The sequence below is a fragment of the Rhineura floridana genome, chromosome 15 (assembly GCF_030035675.1).
Source record: "Rhineura floridana isolate rRhiFlo1 chromosome 15, rRhiFlo1.hap2, whole genome shotgun sequence".
In the NCBI taxonomy this organism is placed as follows: Eukaryota; Metazoa; Chordata; class Lepidosauria; order Squamata; family Rhineuridae; genus Rhineura; species Rhineura floridana.
The window spans coordinates 32099269-32122184 of NC_084494.1; the positions used below are offsets into that span (position 1 = coordinate 32099269).

The following is a 22916-nucleotide window of genomic DNA, read 5'->3' on the forward strand; positions in this document are numbered from 1 at the left end:
GCTCCTTCTTGTGGCAACGTGGCTGGCAAGCGCAATGGTGGGGTCAGTTCCCCCCCCTCCTCATACGTGCCTTTAATGCCTGATGGGTTCCTCTGGACCTCCCTAGCGTGGACCTCCCTGGCAACATTGCTGGAAGGCAGCCTTTGTCAACTTGGTGCCCTCCAGGTGTTTTGTACCACAACTCCCATCACTGGGGCTGATGGGAGTTGTGGTCCAAAACACCTGGAGGGCACCAGGTTGACAAAGGTTGCTGTAAAGACTGTTCTGATATTATTTACTTATAATTATTTACCTTAATCTCCTGCCATTCTTTTGTGATGGAGCTTGTGGGGGGGTATCTATGGGGTTCCCAGGCATCCAGGCAGTGACCACACTCAGATCTGCTGAGCTTCAGCTGCGTCATGTGCCTCCTGCAGAGACCAGACCATGTTTGGCTGCCCGCCAGAAGTTGCTGGAGATCCAGCATGGTGTAGTGGCTAGGCGGTCGGGCTAGGACCTTGGAAACCTGGGTTTAAATCCCCGTTCAGCCACGAAGCTCATGGGCTGACCTTGAGTCAGTCACTTTTTCTTGGCCTAACTTACCTCACAGGGTTGTTGTGATGATGAAATGAGAAAGGGTGGGGGAGAGCTACGCACGCTTCCTTGAGCTTCCTCTGAAGAAAATGGAAAGTTAATTCCGACTTACGGCGACCCTATGAATAGGGTTTTCATGGTAAGCGGTATTCAGAGGTGGTTTTACTATTGCCTCCCTCTGAGGCTGAGAGGCAGTGACTGGCCCAAGGTCACCCAGTGAGCTTCATGGCTGTGTGGGGATTCGAACCCTGGTCCCCCAGGTCGTAGTCCAACACCTTAACCACTACACCACAGGAATAAAATGTAGAAAGTAAGTAAGCCTGCTGTTCCCATCATCCCTGACCTTGTTGGCTGGGACTGATGGGAGTCGTAGGCCAACAATATCTGCAGGGCATTGCATTGTCTACCCCTGGGTGATAACAGTGTGGTCAGTGTACATGACGATTTGCAGAGTAATGTAAAAATTGTGATGATGGGGGAAGAAGGAAAGGGTTCAAAAAGAGGCGAGTAGAGAAATGGGAGAGGCGCAGATTCCACCGATCTCCTTGCCATGTTGCCAGCAGTGGCCAGCCCCCTTTGTCCACTGATGCAGGTGCCCACACAAAGATCCTCTCCCTTTCTTGCTTCCTGCCCCTGAACTGAAGGGGATTTGGGGGAAGTGCGTCTTCTCTGCTTTTGCTTCGTGCTTTTGCCTTTGCCAAAGACTGCAAAGTGAAAGCAAAGAGAAACATCCCCTCCCTTTCCCCTGCGATCGCTCTCTACGTGCCACAGGACTTGGACGGTGGCTCTTTGGGACTGGTAGGGCGGACGGCAGGAAGCCCAACAGCGGGTGGAGCCTGAGCCAATGACCAGCAAGAGCCAACTAATCCTAGTTTTGCCCCCTCCTCCCTGGCGAGTTCTACAGGGGCAAACCTGAGATTAAGGAAGAGAAAGGGAAGACAGGCAGGTGGGGCTGGCTGAGATTTTGGCCCAGGCCCAGCACCCCATTCATTTGAATGGACGAGCCGCCCCTGATGGTGACCCAGAATTGTTATTGCAGGCTAATAAGTGGAGCAACAAATAAAATCCTGGGGAGAGAGGCAAGGAGTGGGTGGGTGTGAGAAAACCCACTTACAGGATTCCTTGCAGATTGGGCAAAGGCAAAGTGATGTAATGCATGGAGTGTTTTGCAGAGCTGGAGCCAAGCACAGTATAAATCATGGGGAAGCTGGCATTCTAATCCACCCACTCTTGGCTCTGGACCCTGTTTGGGTTTTCTCATGAGTCAACTCTGTAGAGCAGTCTTTGCCAACCTGGTGCACGCCAAGTATTTTGGACTGCAACTCCCATCAACCTCAGCCAGCACTGCCATTGCAGTCCAAAATGCCTGGAGGACATCGAGCTGGCAAAGGTTGCTTTTTAAAAGGGGGGGGGAAACTGTGTTCTAATGGGCTTGTGGCTCATGTCTCTGTCCTGTTGTAGGCCTCTCCACATTGCTGTGGTCCAAGGGAATCTTTTGGTGGCGCGGCGTTTGGTTGCTCTTTTCCATCAGGGAAGGCAAGACCTAGACACCTTCAACAACCTGCGGCAGGTAAGTACGAGTAGCGGGGGGGGGGAGTTGTGAGGGGGGGCGTGCTGCCGGTCCAGCATCCCACTTCCGACAGCAGCTAGTCAGACGCCACCAGGAATCTTAATGTGGAAAGCGTGAAGGCAGTAATAGCCTGGTGTTTATCCCTGGGAGCTGATCATTTGAGGTATACTTCCCCTGGATGTGGGGGCTCTGTTTAGCATAATGTCTGGGTAGGCTTGGTGGTTTCTCCACCAAAACGTTTACAGCTTGGGAGTAATAATTTCTCTCTTAGGTCACAGTTAACTGTTATGCACCCAGTCAGGTAGTAGTAGCAGGAGCAGGAGCAGTAGCAGGAGGAGGAGGAGGAGGAGGAGGAGTTAGATTTGTTAGTTGCTTGTTACCCAAAGGTCTCCAAGCAATTTATCAAGTGGTTCCCAAGCTTTTTCTTCCATGGACGACTTGAAAATTCTGGAGGGTCTTGGCAGACCACTTAATGATTTTTTTTCTGCCCATTGTAGCAATTATAAATATAGCATAAAAAATAAAAGAAGCAATAAAAAGAAGTATTGTTTTTTTTATTGTTGGGATTTAAATATAGAATATTATATTTCCTCCAAGGAGCTCAAGATGGTGTACAAATGTGGTTCTCCCCCTCCCAATTTTATCCTCACAACAACCCTGTGAGGACTGGCAGTGACTGGCCCAAGGTCACCCAGTGAGCTTCATAGCCAAGCAGGGATTTGAACCTTGGTCTCCCAAGTCCCAGTCTGACACTCTAACCACTACACCATACTAGCTGTGCCATTTTCCATCTTCAAACCCACAGATGTGCTACGGACCACCTAAATGCAGCTCGCAGATTACTAGCAGTCTACGGACCACCGTTTGAGAACCCTTGGTCGTGCTAAACATAGGCAAACTAATGTCACATGGTCCTTGGCCTAACTTCCTGTGGGTGAAAATCAGGGGAAGTCATAGAAAGCTACCTTATGATGAGTCAGACCATTAGTCCTCTAGCTCAGTATTGTCTACATTGATTGGCAGTGACTCTCTAGGGTTTCAAGTAGGGGACATTCCCAGCCCTAGCCGAAGATGCTGGGACCTTCTGCATGCAAAGCACAGTTTCTGCCACTGAGCCACAACCCCTCCTCACCAGGAAGTTTTACAATATTGTCAGGTCGCGTGGCGAGATCTCAATCAGAAGAGAAAACACCTTTACCCACAGTTAGAGTTTCCAGTAAAGCAGAGGTGATCCTGGACGCAGAGGGCTAAGGGGGAAATTGTGGGGAAGAGGATAGAATAGAGAGGGAAAATAAGGGAGTGCTTGTCCACTACTGGCTCTAGTCCTGCCCCACTATCAACATCCCAACACATTACCTCTGAGGGAGTGTGGCCCTGGACAAAAAGAAGGCGCCTGACCTCTACACTGACTGGTCACATCCACACCATATATTTAAAACACTCTTATATCACTTTAACGGTCAGGGTTCTTCCCCACTCCAAGAATCCTGGGAACTGTAGTTTAATGATGTGCTTGGAATTGTAGCTCTGTGAGGAGCCTCCTAATAATCCTCAACAGCCGTAACCCACATGTGTTTGAATTGCTTTGTGAGATGTTTTCAAACCTTTTTTAAGGATGTTTTTAAAGGTGTTTTGTTTTAATATATTTTAAAGTCTGTTTTTCAAATGTTTTTAGTGTTTTGTTTGCTGCCCTGGGCTCCTTCTGGGAGGAAGGGCAGGATAGAAACAAACAAACAAACTACAGTTCCCAGGATGCTCTGGGGGAAGCCATGACTTCCAGAGTGCTTTGAATGGTGTAAGAGTGCTTTAAATGTACAGTGGGGATATCTTGACTATCAGCGAGTCTCCAGGGTTTCAGACAGGAATCTTGCCGGCCCAGCAGGGAGGATGCCAGAGATTAAACGACCCTTCCGCATGCAAGGCATGTGCCCTGCAGCTGAACTTCCCGCTGTTCTTCCGCTGCAGCAGCAGATTCTCAGAAAGTGTGGCTCCTATAGAAAGCTGCTCAGGTTTTTTATTATTACTATCAATGCTTTTTTGTGACAGAACTCACCATCGCCTCTTTTTCGCTGCCCATCGCAGCCATTTTGTGCTGGCGCCCATGAAACTTTGAATTATGAGTACTGGCCTCTCATTTTTTACCAATAAAAAGCACTGATTATTATCAAATTGGTCATAAAGTTGCAGGGCTGGCTTTGTGTCCAGGCATGACTTCGGTGGAGCAGGCCCCCCAGTTGGGAGAAATAATGTTAATATTTAAAAAGAAGTAGTCGTCGTAGTTAGGCCCAGTATTGTAGGTTGGGATCTTGGGTCTGAAGAGACTTGAGGCCTACTGCTGTCTTGGCCCAGTAGTTTTCCAGCTCTGGTTCTGGGGAATCTTTGGCTTCTGTGGAAGCTTAGCAGGATTGCCTGTATTATTAGTAATGGTGGATGTGTTTCCCTGAAAGATTGATAGGTTGCGCAATACTGTCTCCTCCTCGTATAATTCTTTGCAGCCACAGAGAAGCATTGGGTGTGTGCTAAGAGCGGAGGTGGGCAGAAGGTGGCAGATCAGGATCTGCTAGTAAATTGCTGGATGATTTGCAATCAATCCCACAAGGGTTTTTCATCATTTAACAATTGCAATAAGAAAGAAAAACTTTCCCTTCTAAATTAGGCTTTTCGAAATCTCAGAACTGTGTTTGGCTCATGAAGTAATTGGCTACACACACACACAACATACACAAACACCTGAGCCACCATTTTGCATCAGGCTGTACCATCACGCTTTCACATCTGGCTCTGGTTGGTGGACCTCGGGGTTCTAATAAAAATCAAATTGGAACCTGCCAGAGCTTGGAAGATTACTTCTAAAAAGGAATAAATTACAATTATTGTTACATGGCCCCAAAAAGGAATAAATTGCCATTACAATTACAGTTGTTCTGAAAGGAATTGATGGCTTTACCATTACTCAAAAGTAATCAATATATTTACACTTAAGTTACTTTTAAAAAAACTAGAGTGCCTGCAAGGTGCTGGCCTTGGCTGCTGCACACTAAGTCACCTGAAACAACATTAAAAATAAACACACACACACAAAGGTAGTAGAATAATTCTTTTTATCCATAAGATAGCAGTGGTGGTCTCTCTGCTGGTAAGGGAGGCAGGGAGGGAGGCAGAGGCCACTACTTAGATCTTTGCACATCAAACCAAGTGCAACCCATACACACACACACACTCAGCCAGCAAGCATAATCTCTCTCACTCAACCACCTCCTGGACCCTGCCCTGCCACCAACTAAGGGACACCAACCCAAGCAAACATTTTTCCCTGAGATGCAAAAAAGTTAAAACACTGAAAATGCAGCAAAGTAGCCAGGGAGGGCAGTGGAGGCCACTTTGTGTGCCAAGTGCAAATATAGTGCACACGCACACACATGTTATCTTTCACCTCCACAGTTCTTTATCTCCATTCTGCTGCTGCCTCCTTCTCCTCCTTTATCCATGTTCTTGCCCTCCGGCTCCTTTCTCCCTCCACTTCATTCTTCTCCATTCTTCTCCACCTTTGTCCATTTTTTTAAACAATTGTTTTCTCCACCCTGTCTCGCTCTCCACCTCCTCCTTCGTCACCTCCTACACAGAGCATGAGGGAAGAGTGACACTGCACAGAAGCCCATTTGAGGCACATGATTTTCATCCACAAATCAGAGGAGCAGAAGACTTCCCTTGCTTCCCCCCCCCCAAGTAATGCCCCAAAGTAATGCTGGAAACATTACAATTACTCCAAAAAGTAATAAAATTACTCCTTGTTCTATTGCAGTCAATAAATCACAAGTAATTCATTTTTGTAACTAATTACTTCCAAGCTCTGGATCCTGCAAGTCTGGTCTGCCCACCCCCATTGTAGGGCACACTCTTGGTTCATACAGGGTGATGGTGAGACTCAACTGGTTTGCCAGCCCAGCACCCTGTTTGAAAAGAGTGTATACCCTTAAAATGCACCCCAGAATTTTCTACCAAGTGCAAAGGTTCCATGGCAGAATGCACAGAGGCTTTTTGGCAGGCCAGTCAATATGGGAAGAAATTCTGTGAAGGTTGCACATTTGATCAACTAAGAATCATTCCACAGCGATATAACCAATCCTCCTAACCAAGACTGATACATATATACATACACATACACATATGCAATTCTGTTGACACGGGGATGGGGATGGAGGGGCCCTGCAGCATTTAGAACTGGGCACAAAATTCCATTTCCTAAAAATCAAGGCTTTTTTTTTTAAGGCAAGTTTTTAGCCCTTAAGGAACTTGAAAGAATGTAGGCAATGCATGGCTGAAACCAGAAGGGAGACTTGAATAAGATTTCCAGAGTCAGGATGGTGAGGCTTTGGTGTTGAATGTAGGTTCTTGCTGCTCCCCAAATTCACTTAATTTCCATAATTCACAGAGGTCTCTGAATTCAGCTATTTTTGCTACATATTTTATTTTATTTTGAAAACAAAAAGACAAAAATGGAAAACAAAAACCTAGCATGGGAACCTGCTAGAGCAAGGAGAGGTAAACTCAAGAGAGGTTTTATTCTCCTAACCCTGGGTACAGACAGGTTGCTTAAAACCTCTGCAGCCACTAAGGGAGTGACAGCATGCACCCCTGAAATTGCAAGTGGGGAATTGTAGCTTAGTAGCAGAACCAAACTCATCTGGAGGGGAAGGGGCTCTTGAGACCAGGATAGCAAAAACCACACCTAAGGGAAGAAGGTCTCAAATCCTTCCTGTGGCCTCTTGGCAGGCAGTGGTAGAGAGCAAAGCTTTGAAGACTTAATTCCCGGCAGCCAGTTCTGCCCTCCACTCTCCCGCCCATGGGGCTTTCCCTACCCCCAGCTGGTGGCAAGCCCCGGGCAACTTCCTCAATGTATGGCTCAAGAGAGACGACTCTCCATACTCAGCGGGACTGAGTCACAACACCAGGAACTGGTGAGGCAGCCAGAAATGGGGGGGATTAGGTTTTTATTTATTTATGTAACTTATTTATTTAATATATTTCTAGCACGTAGTTGAGGCCAAGCACTCCAGCAGATAGGAAGACAAGTCTGCAAGGGTGTGGTGCTTCCTCTGATTTCCCTCCCTCCCCCTTTATTTCTCTTTTTCTTGATCTTTGCATTTCAGATGGAAAGGGGGATTATATATAATAGATATAATACATTGCACAATAGAGTGGATGAAGCATGGGGGCTGTCTTCTTACTCACATCCTCAGACCATGGAAAAGGGGATTCCCAGTGGCAGCCAGGAACGTGTCTACTAGCTGTGGGTGGCCTCTCCAGTAAATCCATCTTGCATTCTTCCAGCATAGAGGCATGTTCCTGGCTACTACTTCAAACCCGCCCCACCATCCAAGTGGGAGTGTAGAAATGTTGCCTGCCTTTGATAGCCAGCCATTATTTCTGGCCCCTACTGACTCTGCCCATCCCATTTCACCACCGCCACCCCGAAGTCCTATGACTCCAAAAGGAGGACTTGCCGGGGGCTGGGGGATCCTCTCCAGTGATGTGCTCCTCTTGGGAAGTGTTCGGAAGTAGAACGCTAAATCTTCTCACTAATTTTCAGTGCTTCTGAGGGTGAGTGCAAGGTTGGAGGTGACCCCCGTTCTGGTCTCTTACACTGTACTGGAGCAGAAAGCTGTGAGAAATGGCTACAGATGATTATATTGGGGAATCTGTTATGAAGAGACAATGAGACTCCTGCTGCCTGATATTTTGGCTTCCTGTGTGTTTTTGCTTACTCTGTGCTTCACAGAGTGCCCCCAAATGTTCGCGTTTCCTCGTCTTCAGGTTACCTTTGATTCTCAGTGCGTATGTGTGTGTGCATGTTGTATTTCAGCTTCCCAGTTTGTGTGAGGGGGGGTCACATACCTATTTTGGCACACACTTATATCTCCCAGAGAAATGTGTGCAAGTGTTCTCTCCTTTCACATGTCACTCAGGATGTCTTGTTATGTGTTTACCCAATTTCAGCTTTCTGAATGATCTGGAAACACATTCACCCTTTTGGGACATACATGGATTTTCCTGTTTTGCAATAGGGTTGTAGAAATGTCCTGTTCTTTCAGCTAGTTCATTGGGAGTGCCATTAACTACAGGTGCACCAAATGCCAAGGGTCTAATCCATGGGGAAGCACTCTAACGATTTTTGTACCCCACTAAGTAAGTGAGGCCTGGAGGTAGTAACTGCTGGAAGTATTTGATTTCTGTGTGATGTAGTGGTTAGAGTGTTGGACTCCGACCTGGAAGATCAAGGTTCGAATACCCACACAGCCATAAAACTCACAGGGTGACCTTGGGCCAGTCACTGCCTCTCAGCCTCAGAGGAAGGCAGTGGTAAACCACCTCTGAATACCGCTTACCATGAAAACCTTATTCATAGGGTCACCATAAGTCGGAATCAACTGGAAGGAAGTCCATTTCGTGGTCCCCAAACAAATTTGATGGGGCAACCCTGCAAATCCTTTTCAAACCCCCAAACCATAGTAATATAACAAAGCAGCATTGCAAACCTGTCTTGCAACCAAAATATTATTGATCCATCTGTCCAAGTGCAAAAGTGCTTGTTTTGCTCTCTCCAAGGTCTCAGGGAGAGGCCTTTTCCAGCCTTACTCCTGGAGATCCTTTCAACAGAAAATAAACATTCAATCGGTCATGATGACACCTCACCCCTAGGGCTCAAGACAGGTGACAGGATTTTGCAACAGCCGGAGGGGGTGGAAGCAGAAAGATATCCTCTCCAATTACACCAAACCAAGTCACCCAATTGCTTTCAGCAGCGACCTAAGGCTAGTCCCGTAGCCACCCACCTGCACCAGTAGAATCTGGGCAAACGAGAAAATGACTTCCAAAAGATGCTTGGGCTTTGACTTTGGAGGTTCTCCAATGGACAGAGCTTTCTTATTGACAGAAGCTCACTGTTTCTCTCTCTGGAAGCCTTTTCTCTCCTGCCAGCCTTTCAGAGGGAAACAACAATAACATCCTTTCCAAATCAGATTATGGTGAGGATCAGAGAAAATGATGCATTATTGCCAGTGTGTGTGTGTTTGTCTGTAGTTCAGGGGAAGGAGTGTATCCTGCCCTCCCAGTTGGGCTGAGCTCTCCACATTTCTACTCTTGCTTGCAACCCGTTACCGGCCCGCTGTCGTTTCCTTATTGGTTTCTCATAAACCCCTTGCGCGCGCGAACCCCAGCCCTTTCTGAGAAGCGTCTGATTGCGTCAGCGCAGGCAGGTGCCGGGGGCTGCGGTTTCGTCTGTGGGAACCAGCTGGGTTTCCTCTGGTTAGCTGGGTGCGTAAGAGATGTTGAGTTCAAACCCTGCCACTTTGTAAGTGTCACTGCTGTGACATCTCTTAACGAGGAACAACTTCAGAGCAAGGATGAGGGTGGGGAAGTGCATGTTTTCAACTTTTCCTGCCATTGCTTAATTGCTATTACCCAGAAGTGACCTGCAACACCATAACACCCACATCCTACACCCACGCACACAGACCAGCACCCACGTGGGGATGCCACTGTTGCAAGCTCCTCCTCCTTCCTCCCCCCCCCCACTGCAATAATAATTAAGTGGAGACTCGCAGTGGAGGCTGGTTCATTAGACCAAAAGGGGCTGCGCCCCACCAACCTCAGTCTGCCCTCAGCCAGCTCCCACCTGCCTGCTTTCTTACTTTCAGCCAGTCTAGGGGGTGGCCTGGGCTGTCAGCATCCTTCTCCTCCTTCTCATGGCCCCTTGTAGAACTCAGCAAGGAGGAGGATGGGGAGGAGAGGACAGAATTAGTCGGCTCTCTCCGCCTGCCATTGGCTCTGCCTCCATCTATTGTTGGGCTCCCTGTCTTCTGCCCCACCAAGATAAGAACACTAGAAGAGCCCTGGTGGATCAGGCCAGTGGCCCATTTAGTCCAGCATCCTGTTCTCATAGTGGCCGACCAGATGCCCATGGGAAGCCTGCAAGCAGGACCTGAGCACCAGTCCCACTGGGCATCAGTCCCACTGGGCACCAGCCCGCCGCTGGAGCACCATGACAAAACGTTGCAGGCTATTTCCTGCCCCTGTTCAGGGCTCCAGCCAGCCTGGGCCAGAGGCCTTATAGTACTGTTCAGAGCTCGCAGGCAGTTGGAGTGCAATGGGAGGCTTCAGGAAGGTGGAAATGATAATGGACACCTTTCCCTTCCCTGTCCTGAAACCTCCCCATACAGCAGCCATAGGGAACCTCCAGCCTGCCACCCTATGTAGACCAGGTCTCCCCGTTTGGCCTGTGAGGCTATTTTGGCCAAGTCATGGTCACTGTCGCAGCCACACCACATGGCTGGGCCAAAAGGGGGGTTACAGGCACTACCAGTCAGCTGATCATGGAGGCTTGCAAAGGGCAGTGTGTGGCGCTTTGCAAGCACTTTCACTGGGCTGCACTGTTTTAAACCACATGGGCAAAAACCATGCCATTGTGACTTGAGGTCATAATGGATGCTCACATGTCAAACCTGGCCCGCAGGGGGGTAGAGGAGTTAAGGATGCCACCCGCCTGATCCAGCTCCCGACCCTGCCATATGCGGTTGGGAGGAGAGGTTTTTTCCCTCACAGCATTCATCCTCCTGACCCTAACCCACTTTCCAGGATAATATCAGCTGTAAGGAGCTCAAGCAGGCCAATTCTTCCCCCCCCCCAACTACCGCTTTATATTCCTTTTATTTTTTTAACTGGCACCCTCATCATCAAATTGTAGACTAGCAGAGTTGGAAGGGTCCTATAAGGCCATCAAGTCCAGCCCCCTGCTCAGTGCAGGAATCCAACTTAAAGCATACCCGGCAGATGGCGGTCCAGCTGCCTCTTGAATGCCTCCAGTGTTGGAGAGCCCACCACCTCCCTAGGTCATGGGTTCCATTGTCATATAGAAAGTGAGAGAGAAGGTACTAATAGCCCACAGGAGGTAGGGTTCCCATGCGCCTTTCTGCCGTTGTTGATTCTGCCTAGTGAGTAAGTTGCTACTGGCTTGCTGCTGCCAGAGCTATATGTAACACTTCTGTGGCTCAAGTTCCCTCACTTTTTCACAGGTCCTGGAAGTCACCTGAGCATTAGTCCTTATCGGGCTGTGTTTGAGGTTATAATAAGCACACACATCTATTACAGAGACTGAATGAAACAGAAATTAGTTTTCTGTAGCAAAACATTTTGGCTTCCACCTTCATCAGCTGCTGTGACTCAAATCAAAGGATGTGTAGCCAAAGCAGCATTTCTGGGACGCCGAGGGCAGAAAGTATTGTCTCTGCTGTGACAGAGGCATGTCAGGTGTTTCCCTCTAGGCTGAGGCCACTTGGTGTTCAGGCGTTGCGTCTATAGATCTAGACTTGTTTCCTGGGTTCTTGGATTAGCTGGCATCTCTTTTGCAATAATTGGTAAAATAGAAATGATTCTCCCAGCTGAAGTGTTTTGCAACTGGTGATTCCATTTTTGTTAAGATTGTGCATGTATCTATGGTTCCTAAAGCATCAGCATAGGTCATCTGTTGTTTTACCTACTTACTGAATGAGGCATCCTGTGGGCGTTTGCACTCAATTGTATAAGTTTCACTGCCAGACCTACAGGTGATGTTTTGCTTGATATAATAAATTCTGCCAGTCATAGTGCTCCACCCCAGCAGTGATCAGCATTCACACAGTGCTTGTTGTCCCCCACAAACTCCAGACTCCCTTACACTTGGCAGTCATCACAGCGCAGCCAACTCTGGTGAAGCTGCTGTTGTGTCATGGAGCATCGCCCATGGTGCTGGACCGCAACGGACAGACCGCCTTGCATCTCGCCTGTGAGCACGGCAGCCTCCACTGCCTGCAGGAGTTGCTGGATGGAAACCCCAACCCTCTGGATCTGGAGGCCCGAAACTTTGAGGGTGAGCACAGATGGGTAACGTAAAAGAAAATGGAGTTGGTGTGCTCATGCAAACACAAAGATATTCTCCCTGCTCCACCCCGATGAGGTTAGGAGCATTTTTACTGCCATTTACAGTAATACCACCAATGGGCATGGCGCTTCTCAGTTCGAACACTACAGCTTCTCCCCAGGAGCTGACAGCCAAAAGATTGGGAAAGTGGTCCTCCTTCAAAACCCGGCCACCCAAACTTCAGTAGGTGGTGGTACAGTCACGTGGAGGGTCCTCTCCTGGAGATCGCAGTGACCTGGGTGGGCGTTATGGAAAGAGGTAGTCTCGAAGACAACCTTGTCCCAAACTGTTCAGGGCTTTATAGGTCAAAGTCAAGATGTTAAATGTGGTTCTGTAACTAATTTTGGCATGTACGCAGTATACAAATTAAGAAACAATCGGCAGAAGCCACCGGTGTAGATCCCTCAGCACCAGAACGTAATCATCTTTTTGCTTAGACTTAAAAGCCCCAAACTGCAAACGTTTTGAAATGAGGTGACCAGAACTGTATAAAGTTTTCCAAATGTGACTGTACTATATGAGGCTGCCTATTAGTATTTTCATCACCGTTGCTTTTTTGTGGGGGTGCTCACCAGTACAAACTACCGGCGCCTCTATTTTTGCTGCCCATGGCAGCCATTTTGTACTGGCAGCCATGGCACTTTTATCTTGATATGAGTACCCACACCTCATTTTAAGCCCCCCCAAGCACTGATTAAGATTATACACTTATACGTACTGCTTTCTGTCACAAGGTGATCTCAAAGCTGTTTACACAGAGCAGTGAAAACAATATAAATCCTGAAATACAGTTTAAAAATAAAAAATTAAAACAATTATTACTGAGGTTTTTATAAAAACACTATGATAACACTATTTCTATTTTCTGTCCCTTTTTCTAATAGTTATATGTTGGAATAGTTATATGTTGGAGTATCTTACCTCCAGTGGCTTGAGATAGCTAATCCTCAGGTATATTTCTGTCCTTCAAATGTCTGAATTTGCCCTCTCTTCTTGATCAGGTTTTACCTCCCTCCATGCGGCTGTTGCAACCTCAAATCGTGACATAATTCTGACTCTGCTAGACCACGGAGCCGACATTGATGCTGTGGTAAGTACTAGAACTGAAATTCTTCAGAAGACATTTCTGTGAGGAAAATTAAAAAGTTTTCTTTTTCTCACTCTCCCTAGAAAAGGCCATTTTGCTTAATTTTCTCTGAATATTCTCCTTTTTTAAACAAAAAAAAAATGCGATGGCCACCATTTCTCTCCCACAATGCCTGGGAAGGACGCTAGGCCTGGGGCATTGTGCAGGATGCAAAATGGTGGCCAGGTTGCGAATGAGCAAACACACAGGTGGGGGAAGAAGGAAGCTATTTTCATGCTATTGCTAATGGTGAGCCCCACGCCCAAGAAAGTGTGGGAGAATTTCTCTTCCTCTTGGAGAAATTCAGTAGCATGTCCTCCCCCCCCTCCACATACACACACAAATTCTTTGTCCACAAATGGGGTGGAGAATTTTAAGTGGCCATTTGCTCACAGCTGTACTAATACAGGTTTGAAGAGGACTTTGGGCAGAACTTTGACAGCTCTGTGGTAGCTCTATGCTTTGAGCATTGAGGGGGAGATCAAAAACTCGTAATCCAAGCGATACTGAGCACTGCCTGTGTAAAACTATGCCAATTTAAGGAAACGTGCATCTATTTGCATAACTATTTATTTCCTGATACAGCAACATTAGCATTAGCATGCGTGGTGTCTTACAAAATGCAAGAGGGCAGGTTCCCGTCCTGAGGAGCTTGCAGTGTAAAATTTGGCATGGAGGAGCAGAGGAAAAGTGACATTTGTTTTTGAAGCTATGTTGATTTTAGTGTATGAATTGCAGTAGGAGAATGGAGAGTTAACCAGGGGGGGTTTGTGCATGGTATGGAGACTGCACGGAAGAATTGGAGTTTGGGGAAGCAGGGGAAATTGGCACCATGGAGGTGTCCTAGCCAACAAGGGTGGAATTTGTTTGACAGAGCAAGAGCTGTTTAGACAGGTGTGGGTGGAGAGTTAGGCCACATTCACACCCGACGTTTATCCCACTCTTATTCCACTTTAAATACTCATGGCTTCCCCCAAAGAATGCTGAGAAGTGTGGTTTGTGAAGAGGGCTGAGAGTTGTTAGGAGGCTCCTATTTTCCTCAGAGAGCTACAATTCCCTGAGTGGTTTAACAGTCAATCCCTCTTCCCAGGGGACTCTGGGAATTGTAGCTCTGTGAGGAGATTAGGAGTCTCCTAACAACTCTCAGCACCCTTCACAAACTACTCTTCCCAGGATTCTTTGGGGGAGGTCATGACTGTTTAAAGTGGAATAATAGTGGAATAAATGTACAGTGTGAATGCAGCCTTCAGCCGCTTTCACACTATATATTTAAAGCGCTATTATTCCACTTTAAACAATCATGGCTTCCTCCAAAGAATATTGGGAAGTGTAGTGTGATAAGGATGCTGAGAGTTGTTGGGAGACCTGTATTCCCCTCACACAGCTACAATTCCCAGAGTGGTTTAACAATCCATTCTTTTTCCCACGGAATTCTGGGAATTGTAGCTCTGTGAGGGAAACAAGGGTCTCTGTCAGCACCCTTCTCAAACTGCACTTCCAAGGATTCTTTGGAGAAGCCATGACAGTTTAAAGTGGAATAATACTGCTTTAAGTGTATGGTGTGAATGCAGCCTTACTTCCGCAAGTCACCTGGAGAGGCAGTTTGCTGTAGTCTGTGATCAAGCCTCGCCTCCTAGCCATCCACTGAACAGGGCCTTGTCAGGTTTGTTGATTTCAGCATTGAGCTTTCCCCCTTCATTGGCTTGCAGCATCAGGAGATGGCTTGCATGTCAGGATGTCTCAATACAGATTAATCACTTCACTGTTTCTTATATTTATTTAAAAGCATTTATAAACTGCCTGATATCTTAAAATCTCTAAGCAATGTACAATATAAAAACAACAATATCATTAGGACAAAAATGCAACCTGAAACAGTAGTATAAAAGCAAATAAAAACAGGAATTCAGATAATTCAAATGAGTCACAATCTTTATATCCCCTGACTTAAGAACATAAGGGGAGCTCTGCTGAATCAGGGCTGTGGCCCATCCAGGCCAGCATCTTGTTCTCACAGAGGCCAACCAGGTGCCTCAATGAGAAGCCTGCATCTGGTTGGCCATTTATTCACATGCAATACTTTCTCATTGGTGGAGTGGTGAGGTTGCCCACACATTCAGGTATCAGCCGCCGATACGCAGTAAATACACAGGATTACACAATATATTGATCCATATACATTCCCAGCCCTTTCCCTTTCCTCATAGCTAGCAGAAGCAAAATGCAGAAGCACGCTGGTAAATGTTTAAAAAAGATCTGTATAAATAAATAAAAACCCTTGCATTCTAATGAAATAGTCTTGGAGCACAACAGCTGCATATAGATACAAACAATAAACAGCATCTACCAAAAGGAGAGAGAGAATGTGGCTTAAAAATGATTCTGCATTGAGGATTAGCTGCTAGCACCTTAATTTTATTCATTCTACCCCTATCCTAGTTAAGCAGAATTCATCTGCGCTATGAGGGCAGGACAGATGACGGAGGGCAAGTCCAGTCTAACTTTCCTTCTTCTGATGGCCCACTTAGCTACCATTTTTAGAAGGCCGCACGCTCTGGCTAAAACTGGAAAGAAGTGGAGGATGAAGACTGTTAATTTCATTTCATTTCCCCCCTCCCAACAAAAAAAGTTAGGAACTGATGCATGCTATGACCCAACCTCTGTCATGCATCACCTTTTTTTCAGGATATTAAGAGTGGGCGGTCTCCACTCCTGCATGCTGTGGAAAATAATAATCTGGAGATGGTAGAACTACTACTGCAGGTAAGGACCTCTTTGCCCCTGCCCATAACCACTTGCAGTCCTTTCGTGAGAGTTGAGCAAGCAGATCAAGGAAAACCCACACAAAACAAATGCAGATCTCTCACAGCTGGTCGATTGTGTTAAGCAGTGGATTCTGTAGGGCAGGAAGTGGTATCGAGGTGTTAGAGAACAGAACTGTGTGGGTTGCGCAGGTAACGTGGTGCCCTCTGGAGGAGGATGCCCTTTCACCAGTGTCCAAATAAGATCCAACTCCTGATCTGATCAGGTTTTTTATGTGGAGTTGGCAGGAGGGGCAGTCTTGATCTTTGGCCAGGCAGCAAAATATCTTGCGACAGCACTGCATAGACTGCAGCTCAAGAACTGATACCCCTGACACAGACATCACCTGGGCACTGCAGAATCAAAAGGACTAGAACATTTTAAATCTTTAAAAACTTGGAGTTTCTAGAATCTGACTTTGGCATCAGCAGATCAAATTCTGCATGTGTAGAACTGCAAATAAACAAACAAGCTTACCCTTAAACTTCTGTGCCACCCTTTCTATGCCCAGGTATGTTTTCTTGTTCTGTGTTGGGTGCTGTATCTCCCCATGTTTCTTGTACAGTAGGGCCCCACTCATACGGCGGGTTACGTTCCGGACCCCCGCTGTAAAGCAAAAACCGCTGTAAAGCGGAACTCATTGAATAGAATGGGTGCGATGCCCGAAAACCGCCGTAAAAGCAGAACAAGCGCCATATGAGCGGGGCTTTAGTCTAATTGCATCTACTTGAGACTGCTGTATTAGCGAATCACTGTAAAGCGAAGCGCCATAAAGTGGGGCTCTACTGTACTAGTTTACAAGGCCCTTAACATGGGTCCAAGATATCTCAGGGATCCCATATATCCCTGCTCCCTGATCCCATATATCCCTGCTCCATCACAGAGGTCATTGGGGGAGTCAGTGATAGTGGTCCTCAGCAGGTCAGATGCACGGCTCGTATCCACCAGGAGCCTTGCCTTCACTATTGTGGGTCCAATTTTGTGGAACTCCCTTCTTATTGAAGGCAGACAATCCCTCTCCCTGTTGAACTCCCGGTGCCTATTGAAGACTTTTTTTTACTATTCCAACAGTCATTTTAACTGAATTCTGATTTTTATAGTTTTCTCTCAGTTTTATTTTAATTGTACTGTGTTTCTTGTAGACCACTTAGAGATGACTGTAATTAAGCAGTACAGTGGTACTCCCTTTTTCTCTCACAGACCACTTGAAAATTGCTGAAGGTATTGGCCAACCAACTTAATGGTTTTTCTGCCTGTTGTAGCAATTGTAATTCCATCAAACTGAAAATTGTAATACAGTAAAATAACAGTGCAAGAAATAAAAGCAGCCATAAAAATACAATTAAAAATCAATATGAATATTCCAGTCTGATGGATATGCCGTCTCCCACCTTCAGCCACAAATCCAGGCATGCCGTGGAGCACCTGAATTCTTATTATTACTAATTATTATTAATAATAATAATAAACATTTATCACCCGCCCTTCACCCAAAGGTCCCACGATGGGTTATAGCAATTTTTAAAAACTGAATGAAGCTTGCCAACCACTGGTGGACCGTGGACCACAATTTGGAAACCTCTGAATTAGTATATAAATTCCCAAATACATAAAATACATAATAAATCTGTCCCCGCCATTTTGTGAATGAGTCTTGTGGGTTTTTCCCCATTTTACAGCACGGAGCCAACGTAAATGCGCAGTCGTACGGGGGTAACACAGCACTCCATGCAGCCAGCGGGCGGGGCCTTTTGGACACGCTACGGCTTCTGGTGCGCAACGGAGCAGATGGCAGCCTCAAGAACTACCACAATGACACCCCCCTGATGGTGGCCAAGAATAAGAGGGTGAGAGGATGCAGGAAGAGAAAGGCCTCGGTCAGAACTTGATATTCTGTTCTAGTCATTCCAGTCCAAGAAAGATAACGCTTAGCATTCGTTTTACAACGTTTAAATTGTGCAGACCACTGTGCATGCATTATCCAGTGACCCTGGAATGTAGGCCTGCATTCACACTGCACTTTATTCTGTTTCCCTGACAATTCCTTTCCTCATAATTTCCACATTGGATTTGATATTTCACATGACGTAAAAGCCAGTTCCGGAAATCTAGCGGAGCATAGTGAACATTTAGCCCTCATTTTCATGAGAAATAATCCGTTTGTGAGCTTTGAAACCCAGAAAATGGTGGGAGTTTTGCATTAGCTGAAGCTGCTCACATGACAAGCTGCAATGCAGTATCCCAGCATGCAGTGTGTTCCCACCGTTTAGGCTCACATCCAGTGGTTCTCAATCTTTTTTGGTTCGCCGCGCACTGTAAAACATAAAAAAAATTTCTGGCGCACTTTGTGTACAAAATTAAAAACATATTAATAGATTTTAAACTATGAATAAAAATAATAGTAATATACTTTCGTAATATTCGCGGCACACCTAGCCACACCTCTTGCGGTGCACCAGTGTGCCATGGCGTACCATTTGAGAATCACTACAATTCACCTGACAAAAATTGTGCCGGTATTTTGGCATACAGGGAACTGCACTGCGCATGTGCATAATGCGTGGGTGATGGCAACAAGCCTGTTGTTTGTTGTTGCAGTGTGAATGAAATTTAGCCTGACATGGTGCTGTATCAGTTGAAAAGTTCCTTAACGCAACAGGTACTGCAGTGTGAAAGGAGGGTTAGAAAACTGAATTCTGCACCCTTAAGAAAAATTAATTATTGTTGACTATATATCTTTTATCCCACCTTTCCTCCAAAGAATTCAGGATAGTGTATTTGGCCCCCTCCATTTTATCGTCACAACAACCCTGTAAGGGAGGTTGGGTGGGGGAGGGGAAGAGAGAGAGTGACTGGCTTCAGATCACCCAGTAAGCTTCTTGGCTAAGTGGGGATTTGAACCTGAGTCTCTCAAGCTATAGTCTAACTCAGGGTAGTCAATGTGGTATGCTCCAGACATTGTTTGACTCCAGCTCCCATTGGTCCCAGCCAGCATGTCCAATGGTCAAGGCTGAGTTATAAGCCAACAGCATCTAGAGGGTGCCATGTTGGCTAACCTTGCTCTAACTACTATACCACACTGAATCTCTGTATGTAGTATTTTGCTTTTGGTAATACAGGGGTGCAGCTGTACTGACACTGAAATCCCTCAGACCCTTGGACATCCTGCTCCCTTCATTTCACTTCCAAGGTTTCATCAGTCATCACCCATTCTCTGAAATATGTCATTGGAGTCTTGAGATCTAGAAACGTTTTATTTTTAAGCAATGGTTTTTCAGGATGCTGAATCTGGTAGTAATTAATACTGCTTTTCTGTGTTTGCCCATCATAATCACAGACAACACAAATCTCTTGAGTTTGGGGAAATGATCTTGAATTGTGGACTCTAATGTGCAGCCTATGTGTATTAGGAAAGGCTGAACATTTTAGCCTAGGCAAAAGATTATTAAAGGATTGTAGGCATCAGGGGCGACAGGGAAAACGAGGTAAAGCTATCTCTGGCTCTGTGCACCAAGAACAAGAAGAGAACAGGGAAAAAATGAAGGCTTTGCCATTACAAGAATGTCACTTCAGGTTGAACAGGTTGAACAATTTCCTTAAAATTGACAGCAGGTCAACAAAATGCTTGTGGCACTTTGCAGCTTCCTTTTCATTTCAGCGAGATTTTGGCTGAGAATTTCCTGGGGGATCATGCCCTATGTTAATCATTGTATATGTGTTTGGGGGCAGGAGATCTAGATTTTCCCCATGAAGTTCCAAAATGTTTTGATCTGTCCTTGTTGTCCAGCATAGGATTTTGTGCCTTGTGGCCTGCGTGATCCTAAGGCTGCTCAGTGATTCTCTGGAGAGGGGTGCTGGGTTATGGACATATGTTCTTGCAGTCAGGTCCTGCTTGTGGGCTTCCCCCAGGCACCTGGTTGGCCACTGAGAGAACAGGATGCTGGACTAGATGGGCCACTGGCCTGATCCAGCAGGCTTTTCTTATGTTCTTATGTTCATGGGGCACTCCAGACGAGATCTTCAGAGCAAGCCGAGCTGCTGAGGAATTTTTGAAAACCTCTCCTGTCTCTTCAATATTCAGGTAATTGACATCCTGAGAGGAAAAGCCTCCCGTCCTGGGTTGCCACCTGACAACATCCATGAAGGGTCATCCCCAGCAACTAGCACTGCCAGCTCTCCAGGCGTCCGGCCTGCCCACGCCGGTGAGTCATCCCTCCCCAAGTACAAGTACACATTTTCATTTAGCAATCGGGTCAATCCTGGCTTTAAAACAATGGATGCATACTTGTCAAATAGGGAGAGGAAAAGACAGCACTGGTGGGGGAAGAATTGAGTTCAGGGACTATCCTGTATTTAGAGCTGAACACTGTCACTGGTAGATGAATCAGCTTGAACCGTTAATTGGTGGTAACCTATTTTTAAAAATGGATGCAGTGAGTTAAGAACCCTTTTTTATTTGTTTTTGAAGCTGTGTTGATTTTAGTGTATGAACTGCAGTAGGGACGTCATCTGTATTCTCCCTGTGCATCATAGCCTTTGCTAAGTAACGAGTTATGTTACACTTCTGTTACTATCTCAGAAAGGTTTTGGTAATAGGTAAGCCTATTTCCATTTAATGTATTTTAATTTTTTTTATTCTTGCCCTTTAACCACTTAACCGCCACGTAAAAGTTCTTTCAATCAGTTCACTGCCTTATTCTTCATGCTTTCCATCTCCCTCTAGGCCTCCTTCGTGCTTCACCCGATTCCTGCCCCACCCCTCCCAGCCCTGCCCTGACCCCGAAACCCCACAGAGCTGTGCATTCGCCCAACTCGGCCAACCAAAAGCCAGAGAGCATTGCATCAACCAATGAGCCTTCAGCATCTGGCCCCTTGCATGGAGTGAAACTGGAAAGGAGCTCAACTCCGCCCACACCAGAGCAGCCAATGGGGTTTCCAGGGACACCCAACTTCTTCCTGCCGGTGGCTGAGAGTGTGATGGATCCCGCCTTCCATGCCAGCCTCTACCCTTTCGCTACCTCCAGCCATAACTTTTCATCCCATCACCTTCATCTGCTTCCTACCAACCTGAATCATTCCGTCATATCCCCGCCCCCACCACCCCGGGCCAATCGGATTCACCAGAGGGGCACAGAGAAGGACCAGTCACAGACGCTACTGGACTCTGAAAACCCGCCAACCACTGATAACACAGGGCAGTGGCCAAATAGCCAAGACAGTGGGCCTGGCGGCAGCTGACAAGAAATTAAGGGACTCCAGTCTGCTCCCTGTGAAGGGAGGACTTCCCAATCAGTGCTGTACTTCAAAGGCAGTAGAACCAGGCAAAGTGCCAAAATTGTTAGGGTTTGCTGCTATGGGTTCCTGGCACAAAACTGGCACTTGTATGCTACTTTGGAATCCAGAAGCCCACACCTCCTGTGGACCTAAGTTCATACCTCTTTGCGTTTGTGTGTAGCAACACATGATAAGCCTGAGATGATTATTTGGGCTTTGCTAAGCCAGTGATAGGTTGGTCACTTTGATCCTACAACAGTCCCCCATCCCAACCCCAATTCCAGCTACCTTCCATTCCTCAAGTGTTGCCTCGTCTTCAGCTACTACGTAAGCAGGGTTGTTTTGCAAGTTTAGAGGGTCACATTTTTTAGAAGAGGGGATAGCAGCAGTGAAATCCAGACTGCCCTCTCCCCTCGGCAATGGCACAAGAGCTGCTCAAAGATGGTGGCACTATCGCTAGAGCAACTATCGATTGTGGTGCTATGTCTCCCTCTAGTGGAGAGGTGTTGAACTGCACTCCTGTTAGCAAGTAGCACTGTAGCCTGAGATCAACTTGCACTTTCAAGGCAGAACAAATATTCCCTTTTAAGAGCCTGGAGACACAAGTATAAAATCTCTCTCCTCGCCCCCCACAACCCCCACTCTGCCCAAAACAACAAATTTCACGAAGTACAACTGAATTTAATTGCGGTGGTGGTTGTGGTGGAGCGGGAAGAAGAAGATGCCAGGAACTGGGGTCGGGGGAGAATGTGGGGATTTTCTGAACATTTGAGCAGGCCAAACAGGAATGTTGGGTACATGTTAAGGGATTGAAATATCAGAAATTCCCAGGCTGATTATTGTCTTTAGAGGAAGTTGTGGAGGTGGAGATTATTAATCGGGAGATGATGGTGAAATAATTAAGAAGGATGAGGTGTGGCCTGCTAACGGAGTGGTCTTGGCTAACAGATCTGGCCTGTGAGAACCATCCTCCTTCCTGCCCAGTTTATGAAAGAGACTGCCAACTGCGAAGAGAGAGTCATAGGAGAGGCAAGTTTGTCTTAAAATTTGCTCCTTCATGACCCATCCCTTAAACATAGGAGAGTCTTCATGCTCTCCACATAGGGAAGGGAGTGGCAATAGCATAGTGCTAGAGGACATGACTGGGATTGTAAAAAATACCTTGTTTAATCCGGGTAGGGCTGGGAAAGACTCTTGTCTGAAAGCCTGAAAGAGCCACTACCAATCAGCATCGACAACACTGAGCTGCACGGACCAATGGTCTAACTTGGTATAAGATGAGTTCCACTTCGCTATCATTGGGATTCACCTTCCCTCAAAAAACAGCCGCTAGATCAGAGGTCCTTCTCTTTCCACTACCACCCCTTGCAATATTTTTGCTAGACTGTCTTTCTCTGCTTTTTGGGGGACCAATATTTAAAACATGGTAGCATCCTCTGCTCATCCCCATGGTAGAAAAGGGGGGATGAAGGGTCTTTTCCCAGTTTGTCAATAAAGTATTTTTTCTACTTTCAAAACCTACATGTGTGTGTTTTGGGTACTGAGTTGAGACCACATGCAAAATTAGTTTTTTCCCCCTTATTGTTATTTATTAGTCACTTATACAATAAAAAGTC

The 22916-nt window shown here is 46.4% G+C and overlaps 1 protein-coding gene across 1 annotated transcript in view; it reads left to right on the plus strand.

Moving 5' to 3' along the window:
• The window catches only part of BCL3 (BCL3 transcription coactivator), a 30145-nt gene extending 7360 nt beyond the window's left edge, over nucleotides 1–22785 (plus strand). Inside the window, exons 3-9 of the mRNA XM_061597877.1 lie at nucleotides 2035–2143; nucleotides 11846–12047; nucleotides 13100–13188; nucleotides 15910–15987; nucleotides 17706–17873; nucleotides 20108–20228; nucleotides 20750–22785. Coding sequence (XP_061453861.1) covers nucleotides 2035–2143; nucleotides 11846–12047; nucleotides 13100–13188; nucleotides 15910–15987; nucleotides 17706–17873; nucleotides 20108–20228; nucleotides 20750–21264 — 1282 coding nt within the window. The 3' untranslated portion in view covers nucleotides 21265–22785. The remainder of the gene's footprint in view (nucleotides 1–2034; nucleotides 2144–11845; nucleotides 12048–13099; nucleotides 13189–15909; nucleotides 15988–17705; nucleotides 17874–20107; nucleotides 20229–20749) is intronic.
• The last annotated feature ends 131 nt before the right edge of the window (nucleotides 22786–22916 follow it).